At 34.9% G+C, this 9,565-nt stretch overlaps 1 protein-coding gene across 1 annotated transcript; it reads left to right on the top strand.

Moving 5' to 3' along the window:
* The first annotated feature begins 21 nt into the window (after positions 1-21).
* Positions 22-3,803, top strand: LOC145571958 (dolichol-phosphate mannose synthase subunit 3-like). Its single transcript, XM_081630972.1, has 4 exons — positions 22-170; positions 2,882-3,008; positions 3,128-3,235; positions 3,711-3,803. The coding sequence occupies exons 2-4, from the start codon at positions 2,907-2,909 to the stop codon at positions 3,768-3,770; spliced, it is 270 nt and encodes an 89-aa protein (XP_081487098.1). The 5' UTR covers positions 22-170; positions 2,882-2,906; the 3' UTR covers positions 3,771-3,803.
* The last annotated feature ends 5,762 nt before the right edge of the window (positions 3,804-9,565 follow it).

Below are 9,565 nucleotides of genomic sequence, written 5' to 3'. Positions count from 1 at the left end.
GTTATCTTAACTTTAGTTGGGCTTTAACCTAAAACTGAACAGCGTCGTTCCTTTACAAGCCAAGCCGTTAGGCAATACACACTGAAAATTACAGAACAACGTTTTCTCTTCATTCGGTTCATCGTATTCTTCAATCTAACATAAATTCTCCATCCTCCGCAGCTTCTAAGGTAAGATGTTTCTTTTGCTTTTATTCGTCAAACATCAATTTCGCAATCTAGGTTTAGTCTCGTTAATGTAATTTCAATTTAGGGTTCTTCTAAGGTGGATTACTGAAATGCTATAATTTTTCTGATTCATACTCTTAGGCTACAAGAATTAATTTGATTTTTGAATCTTATTTATGATAAATGTGTTTGTTTTGAGTGATTTGTGATTATTCTAATTAAATTCCAAATCTACAGTGAATTTTGAACATAGTTGTTTATGGGTTGTATGTGCAAGTATCTTTAGCCGTATTTTTATGTGTTCTGCATAATTTCTTGCATTGATAATGGTTTGTATGAGGATACTTAGTGCAGTGGTGCATCGAACAATGGATGCATTATGGTTGAATTAACTTCTATGTTAAATTTATGATTAATTTGGTTAATTTTCAATCATTTTTTTTTTATTTTTTTATTTTTTTATTTTTTTATTTTTATCGTTCATATTATAATCTAGATCTGCTATGATTTTTGAATCAAATCTGTGTGTGGTCGTATCACTCGTATGAACGAAAGTTTGTTGCCGATTTATAATGGGTATGATGGAGGTTTGATGTCATCTTAATATCTTATTCCTTGGCCAACAGTGTCTTGCATTCTATTTCTTATTCTATGAACAATTGTAGCCCTTGCTTACATAAAAACTTGTTTTTCTGGACCACCTAATGATTTGTTTTCGGCTGTTTTGCCTGTTTAATATTTTTTTGACATGTTCATTGAGCAATTGTTACAAGCTGCCAAATGATGAAATATACATACTGCGCAAGGGCTTTGAACTCGTCTATTGATGAGGCTATGTAAAGAAAAATGACTATATTATCTGATGGCAGTGACAAAATTTCCTGATTTTATGTCAAAACAATGGTGATTAGAAGTTGATCAGTATGAACTTATAATTGTGTGTTCTTTATTGAATATTGATTCGTGTGATTTATTTCATTTAAGCTACTATAAGGTTTAGACTAGAAACTTGATGGGTGATTTGGGAGAATAATAACTGTATCGCTGTTTAAAGATTATTAAGATAATATCTGGAATTGGCTAATTGGAACGATTTAAATATGGATTTTTGTGCAAATAAATTTATTTCATATGAGGGCTTGACAAAAAAACAAAAACCTTCATTATATTTCATCACCTGAGCACAAGACATCAACAATATGGTTAAAATGAAGAATATAAGAAGCATGGTTTGGAATTTGTATTGCTTGAAAAATTTGCATGGATCTATATGCTGCAATTTGTTATTTTCAGTAGATTGATCATTTGGTTTAATTTCAGTTTTGAACTGTTCAGTTGTTGGTCAGTAAATGATTGTTTAATTTGAATTTATGATTGCCACGAAGAGTTCATATAACATAAGTTCGGATTTGTGTTGGTCAAAATTTTGAAGTTTTGATACTGAAGTTAAGGCTGCGAGGCTGAACATAATAGTTAGATTATTGTGATGATGTTTGTATTATTTCTATGACAAAGTGAAGTTTTTATTCAATTATAAGGATAGGGCTCATCTTAAGAATGTTGATAACAGTGGATGAGATATTGTCCCACTCCCACATTGGTGAAGAAAGAATATTACCACTTTGTTTCCTTAGAGTTACTTCTCCCCCTGCTAATTGGTTTTGAAATGGAACCTAATTTGGGATTGTAGCCAGGCCCCTTTTTAATTTAAAACACCATGAGCTGCCAAATGATGATATCTGAACATTGCGCATGGGCTTTGAGTTCATTTATTAAAATGGCATGAAAATTTGTTGGAATCTGATGGCAGCAGTTTATTTGAATTTTGGCAATGATTAGCATCAAGCCATTATGTGGTCTATTTCCAACTTCCGAGTATATCCCTTGGCTTGTCCTATGTATTTTGGCTTGCTTATCTTAATGACTTAATGCCTTTTTTCCTCTGTCCTGTATTAGTCATCCCGTAACTTGTGAAATCCTATATTTACTCATTAGAATCAGCACTTTTTCTTTGGGATGGAATCTCAATTGGGATTGTAATTTGTAAGAGGGTTGCTCTTCTTCATGGATGTAGTCCAAGCTACTTATATTTTTCTTAGAACTTAACACAATTTGAGCTGCCAAATGATGATATCTGAACATTTGCGCAAGGGCTTTGAGTTCATTTTTTAAAATGACTGTGAAAATTTGTTAGGATCTGATGGCAGCAGTTCATTAAGTTGTGTCCATATTAAGCACCAAGTGTTTTATCTCTTACTGTATTCCTTGGCTTGTCTTATGCACTGTGGCTTGCTTATCTGTATGACTAAATGCCTTTTTATTTTATATCCTTCTATATCAATCCGACTTACAAATTCCTTAATCTAATGAGTGGGGATCAACTACTAATTTGACTGCCCCCCTCTCTCTCAAAATATGTTATATGAATTTATGATGGCTTTATTGATGTCTGTGATTCTTTGGTTCAGTACTTTTTTTTTTCCCCCTATTGAATGAAGTGTATTTCAAAGGTTTTGTCTGTATGGCCATTGCTGCTATTCCAGATTAATGATTCTTTACTGGTTTATCATCTACTGTGTGAAATCAGCTACCTAATTGACCCCCCCCCCCCCCCCCCCCCCCCTTCTTCTCTCCTTTTTTTTTTAAAAAGGACATATTATAATGGTTTCATCTACTGAGTGAAATTAGCTCTGCATGGTGATTCATTTCTTCAGGACTTGGGATTTTTTATCTAAATAAATGAAGCATATTGTGAAGATTTTGTCTATACTGGTGGCCATTGCTGCATTCTGGATTGGTCTCCTTCATACATCAATAGTTCCACAAAGCCAGACTTGGCTGGTGTGTCTCTACATTTACCTGTTCTATGTGGACTTTTTTCCTTTGATATGACTGCCCTTTGCTGTTTGCACTTTTACAGGGTTTACTTGTCTTAATTATCATTTTTTTCTGCTTTGCAGCTGCCTTTATACTTGATTATATCACTGGCATGCTATGGCCTATTGATGGTTGGCATCGGTTTGATGCGCTTTCCAACCTGCCCCCAAGAAGCAGTGTTGCTACAACAGGTATCTTTAAATCCCTCTTTCATTTTTTGTTTTTTCAATTCTGGCCTAAAAGTGAGCAAGGCTTTTCGCTCCTTATTTCATTGGTTCAGGCACAAGATGTGCATCTAATAATGACATGGGATGGGTTTCAAAGTGGACTGGTGAAAGATATTTGTTCTTTTTGTTGGACATGAAATGGTTACTTTTATTTAAGGAGGAAATTAACAATTTGATTGGATAGCAAGATAGGAGGGATGGTTTTTATTTAACAGTTCTTCCCTTCTCCCAACCTTAACATCAAAATCCGTCTCTTCCAAAACATCTAAATGCTGCATACTGTTGTCCGGCTTCAAAATTAGTGTAGACCTCACCATGAAAATTCAAGCCTGTATTGAAGTATTGCATCTGCCAAAGTGTCAAGTCCCTATCTGAATTGTTTTTGTTTTTGCGGTTATTGTAAATTACGTTGCTGTCCCTGTTTTTTTTTTTCTTCCAGGATGTCATTGAAGCGAAGGACTTCTTGAGGCAAAAAGGAGTTGACATTGGTTCTGATTGATCAGCTTGCGCAAATTCCGGCAATTTGGGAAGGGAACAAGAAGAAAGTGTGTTTTGAAAAAGGGTCTAGTAGCATAATCAATACGGATTACTAATTATAATTAGACACAAGCTTGATGAGAAACGCAGAGAAATCTGATTTGCTAATTAACCTTACTTTAGGGCTGTTTGTATTTTTTATAGCCTCTCATATCTGATTTGCTAATTAGACATACTTTAGGGCATTTTGTAATTTTTATAGCCTCTCATTTATATACCGATTCATTTTTTGTTGTCTTTTGAAACCCTTTTGAATTGGGTTTGTGTGTTAACAAATTTGTCAATCAACAGCGACATTAATTTTCAAACAAATAGTGTATATATAGCTTTTAAAAACTAACTAAAACTTGACAATGATACTGAATGAATTCTTTAGTTGTTTCTACTACCTCCGTTTCATATTATTTGTATTGATTTGATATAAACTAGAGAGGAAAAATGTCTAATCATTGCAAATAATATGAAACGAAGGTATTAATTTTTGGAAAATTTGTCAGAAAAAACCTTTTGAATGCCCCATTTTGTGAAAAAAAAAAAACTTTTAAAAGCTTTATCGTAAAAGAAAACTCGAAGTTAAAAATTTTTTGTTCAAGACAACCTGTGCTTTTAATTCACTTAATTTAAGTCTAATTTCTTCTAATACTTCTAACTCTCACTTAATCCTATCATAATTAAATTAAGGATTTTTTGTAAATTACCATCCAAAAATGTACCATATATTAAAATAACCACTCATATTTTTTGAAATTAAAAATAACCACCCATATTTTACAAAACATGTAGGTTTTACCACTCGACCTATACTCCGACCAGTTTTCCGAGCATGGACCCCACATAACGGCTGTTTTTTAATTTTTATAAAAGTTGTTTCTCGATTTATTTCCTCCCTTGTTTCACAAATTAATCCCAACTTAAAATTCTGCATTTTTTACACAAATTCTACCAATTTTTACACCAAGTTTTGCAAATTGACAAGCGAATCCTTTGAATAACGCACTTAAATTTTTTTACACCAATTTGTACAACAAGGTAATTAAATAACACACTTAATTTTTATTTATTTTTGGTTATTTTGCAATGTTTTATGAAGTAGAATTCAAGTTATACGATATTTGTTATTTGGAATGTGTTTTATTAGGAATTTAATGATGTAATCGTTGTTTGATTCATTCAATTTGACTTGAATTGGAAATTAGGGTTCTTCATAATGAAATTGTGGGGCACATGTACGAAAAACTGGCCGGAATATAGGTCGGGGTGGTAAAACCTACAGTTTTGTAAAATATGGGTGGTTATTTTTAATTTCAACAAAAATGGGTGGTTATTTCAACACATGGTACATTTTAGGGTGGTAATTTACAAAAAATCCTTAAATTAATTTATATAAAAAAAAAAAAAAAAAAAAAAGCAAAAACCACCACCTCCACCACCAGCCAACCACCATATCCCTTTCCCCATCCCCTGGCTGCAGCCCACCTCCCTCGACTGAGCCGCGCCGCCTTATCCCCCACCCCAACCCCGACAACTCACCTCTGTCGCCGGCCGAGACCTCCATCAAATGGCGTTTAATTAGCTTCCATCAACATTCTCTCTCACCTCATTCCTTAGCCCAATGTCATTTCGACGAAACCATTAACGCCGCCGCTGAATTCCTCTCAAACTCCGGCTTCAATTCCATGTCATTCACCCCCCCTTTCATCTCTCAACCCCTCATCTCCGTCGTCTCTTCCACCACCCTCTTCACTCCATCCGACTCCTCCTTCTCACTCTCTAATTCCAGCCAAGCAACCCCCTCTCTCCTCCAATTCCATTTTTTACCTTCAATCTCTCTTATGGCGCCCAACTTCGATCCCTGCTCCCCTCCTTTACAATTTTCTCTCCATTACTTCCTCTGATTTCCGATGACAATGTCGCCATTAATGGCGTCAGGCTCCACAACTCCCCTGTTTTCGATGATGGGAAAGGGATGAAGGTTGGTCAGTAGTGGAGGTGCGTCGTCGAAGTGAGGGTTCAAAGCGGCAGATTAGTTGGGGAGGGGGCTGCTGCCAAGGGATGGGAAAGGGAGGAGGTGGCTGGCGGGTGAAAGGGGTGGTGGTTTTTGTTTTTATTTATAAATTAATTTAATTATTAAAGATTAAGTGAGAGTTAGAAGTTAATTATAAGAAATTAGAGGTTAATTAAGCTAATTAGTGGCATTTGGTTGTTTTAAACAAAAAATTTCACGATCGGGTTTTCTTTTGCCAAAAAGCTTTTAAAAGGTTTTTTTTTTTGGTGCATTTAAAAGGTTTTTTTTGACAAATTTGACTTAATTTTTTCATTAGTTTTGAGCAATTCCATAGATATGGCTGAAAATTTCAAAATTCCTTAATTACTCTACTTTCTTTTATTACTGTACTTATTTTCCATTCTATTGTCTATGTTAACGTTTGCAAGTAGAGGTGTAATGCAAGTAACTGTTGGATTCGGTGAGATTGAGTCTATTTTAAATTTGAGTCGACTAAGTTATTATTTCCATATATATACCAAAATTTAAATCATGTTTTGTTTAGGTCGGTCGGGTGACACCTCAACTGCAAATATCAATTTTTGAATAGGTTCAAGATAAAATCGCTAATTGAATTAGTAATTATTGAGTTTAATTCTAACTAATCACAACATGACATGCATCTAGTAATTAACAAATCTAAACATGACACGCATCTAGTAATTGAATTAGCAATTTATCGAGTAAAACCAATACCAATAATTCAATACCAACCTATCACAATGTGACACGCAATATATCATTGATTTTTATTCTTTTTTAAATAAATATTTACAAGAAATCGTTTCATTTTAGAATAATCAAAAACTTGTTTTACTTTAGCAACTTTGAAAGAGCGCCTAAAAATCATATTATTCTTGACAATTAACCGTGGATGGGTAGATTGAGAAAGTTTACTTGAAAAAGTTTATACACAGCCGAAGCCGCAATTTATTGCCTCCCTCAACCTAAGCTTAAGGAGTTACTCGTAGAATAAAGGGAGAGGCGAAGCAGCGAAAGAACAAAGAAGAGAGAGAAACATGATTATTCCTGTTCGTTGCTTCACTTGCGGCAAGGTTACGTCTTTCTCTTCCTATCTTTGCGCCTTCTTCTTTTTCTAGGGTTTTCATTGATGATCAATTTTTGATTTAGGGTTTTTCTTAAACCCTAATTTATTTTACCTTTTTTTTTTTTTTAAAAATTTTTTATTACTTTTGGGGCTGAATGTGAATGTTTTTCAGGTGATCGGAAATAAATGGGACACCTACCTTGACCTTCTTCAAGCTGATTACACTGAAGGGTATTTTTCTACTTTTCATTGATTAATTTCTACTTAAAGTGTTATTTGTGTTAATTTTGAGTTTTTAATGCAAATTTGTGTATAGCTTGGAATTGGTTATTGTGTATTTGTGTTTATTTATGGTTTTGAAATTACTTATTCATATTTGGCGTTTGGTCGAATGTAGCTCAGATTACTTGCTCGACTAATTGAGCTTTTGTTGATTGAATTATGCTTGTAAACTATACTTTTAGCTTGTTTTCATGGCTCTCAAAATCGAATTGGGTTTTTCTGTGCAACCGTATGCTAAATGGTTAGGATGATTGAATTAGATTGAGCTAATAAAGTATGATTTTAGTGAAGCTGATTACAGTTTTACTGGATAATAGCTGGGTTTTGGGGGTGGAATTATAGTACTTTTAGGATTTTAAATTTCACAGTAGAATAAGCGAATAACCAAGTCAAGAAATTTTCTTGCTTTTGATAAGCTAATATATCCAGTTATCCACTATTATTTGACTGTCTAATCTCTGCTTCCATGTTCATTTAGGGTTTTTTTGGTGCTTGTGATTTTACTCTTTCTGTTCATTCTTTCCTAAATTCTTCTGTCAACATCCCTCCTCCCCCAATGTGCATGTATTGTATGTTTTGGAGAATGGAGAGACCGACAGTGTGTTTGGATTAAGAAAGGGGAAGGAAAAGAAGGGGAGGGAGGAGAAGAGGAGGGGACTAGGGGAGGGAAAGGGAGGGGAGGGAAGAATGGTGAGTTTTCCTTCCAAATCTCTTCATTGTTGGAGGGATCAATTTCCTACAATTTAATCCCTCCATTTCTCTCTCCTCCAATTCCCTTCCTTCCTCACTTGTTATCCAAATAAAAGATACCCCATCTCTCCATTTCCCTTACGTTCCTTTCCCTCCATTTTCTTCAATCCAAACACACTGTGAGGCTTGATAATGCAATTTGTGTTTAGAATATGTTAGCATAGTCTTGTAGGTTTACCAAGTAAAGGTTCGTCTAGTTAATAGCTTTTATTTGCTCTCTCTCTCTCTCTCTCTTTTCTTTTCTTTAAAGAATGCCTGCAAAATATGAAGAGCCTAAAGGACTTACCTATTGCTTTGTGTCTGTCTTGGGAGAGGGTGTGGTCCTATTTCTTATACAAAATCCTGCGTATTAGGAAGTTCCCAAAGAGGTTGAAATTCATAGTTTTTTATTAGTACAGAGTACTGGTTTCAAATAACAGAGTTTGCTGACATGCATTGCTTTTCCGCAGGGATGCCCTTGATGCATTGGGGCTGGTCCGCTATTGTTGCAGGCGAATGCTCATGACCCATGTTGACTTGATCGAGAAGCTCTTGAACTACAACAGTACTTTCCTTCCTTGTTTTCCCTTGCTCTCACATACATTTACACTAAAACCACTTTTATGCATGTATCTGCATACCATGTACATTTTAGGGCTTGTTTTATATGCTGATTAAAATGCACAGTGGACCCAATTTTGTTGTATTGTTTGGACTTTTACGTGTTCAGTTTTTGAGTAAATGCATTCTGGATCAGTACCACCCATTCACCCAATATATAGTTGTCCATGTTAATGGTTTATTCTTGCTGTTATTGTCCTCATTGAATTGTAAAGGAAGAATGACCGTGTTTTTTGTTTGATCCTAACCTACAGCTCCTCATCCAGGCTTTTATCTATGACAAGTGGTGAATAATAATTTATTGGCTTATTGTCTTAGAGCATAGAGAACACCTCCTTTTGGTTTATATGTACAATTGCCTCTATTTGTGATTTATTGTATTGAGTAGTATAAGAACCTTAAGAGTCATCTTATCCTCGATCGTCTCATTGGTTTGCATGGCTGATTGTATTCAGCAGTATAAGAACCTTAAGAGTCATCTTATCCTCGATCGTCTCATTGGTTTGCATGGCTGATACAATTGTTAATTTTGATTGACTATCTGCGATAGAGAATCTTAGACAAGGTGCTTGCTTGATGGTGTCTGTTTGTTTGAAGCTAGAGTAGGGTAAAGTGTAAACTTCCTTCCTTGGTGGAAACCCATCTCCTATAATTGATTAAACTGTCATATTTTAATTCTTGCTTCAAGAGTGCAAAAATAGACTTGACAGTGTAGGCTTGGCTGTGTTGGAGAAGCAATGTCATCCTTTTTTATTCCATTACTTGATATGACTGCCTCCATTTATGGTGGCACAATGCCGTATTTTGTTTCTGTCTGTCATCAACTGAGTATTAGTGTCACTCAACCTGAAGTCATTTTAACGGGTTTCCTTCTGTTAAGTGTATCAGTAATTTGTTTTAGGTAATTTTCCATTTACATGCTATCTAACCTGGATTGTTTCTTGCAGCTCTTGACAAGTCTGATACCAGTTGATCGAGCTTAAGGAGGCAGGGGAAGTAGAAATGAAGAATGTTCATCTCATCTTTTGTTAAA

Source organism: Chenopodium album, chromosome 12 (assembly GCF_948465745.1).
Source record: "Chenopodium album chromosome 12, dcCheAlbu1.1, whole genome shotgun sequence".
NCBI lineage: Eukaryota > Viridiplantae > Streptophyta > Magnoliopsida > Caryophyllales > Amaranthaceae > Chenopodium > Chenopodium album.
This window is presented reverse-complemented; position numbering and strand designations above follow the sequence as displayed.

Excerpts from the sequence above, each read along its gene's own strand:
- LOC145571958 (XM_081630972.1), top strand. The coding sequence starts at position 2,907 with ATGAAGCATATTGTGAAGATTTTGTCTATACTGGTGGCCATTGCTGCA. Across the intron at positions 3,009-3,127 it reads CACAAAGCCAGACTTGGCTG|CTGCCTTTATACTTGATTAT; the intron begins GTGTGTCTCTAC and ends TCTGCTTTGCAG. Across the intron at positions 3,236-3,710 it reads AAGCAGTGTTGCTACAACAG|GATGTCATTGAAGCGAAGGA; the intron begins GTATCTTTAAAT and ends TTTTTCTTCCAG.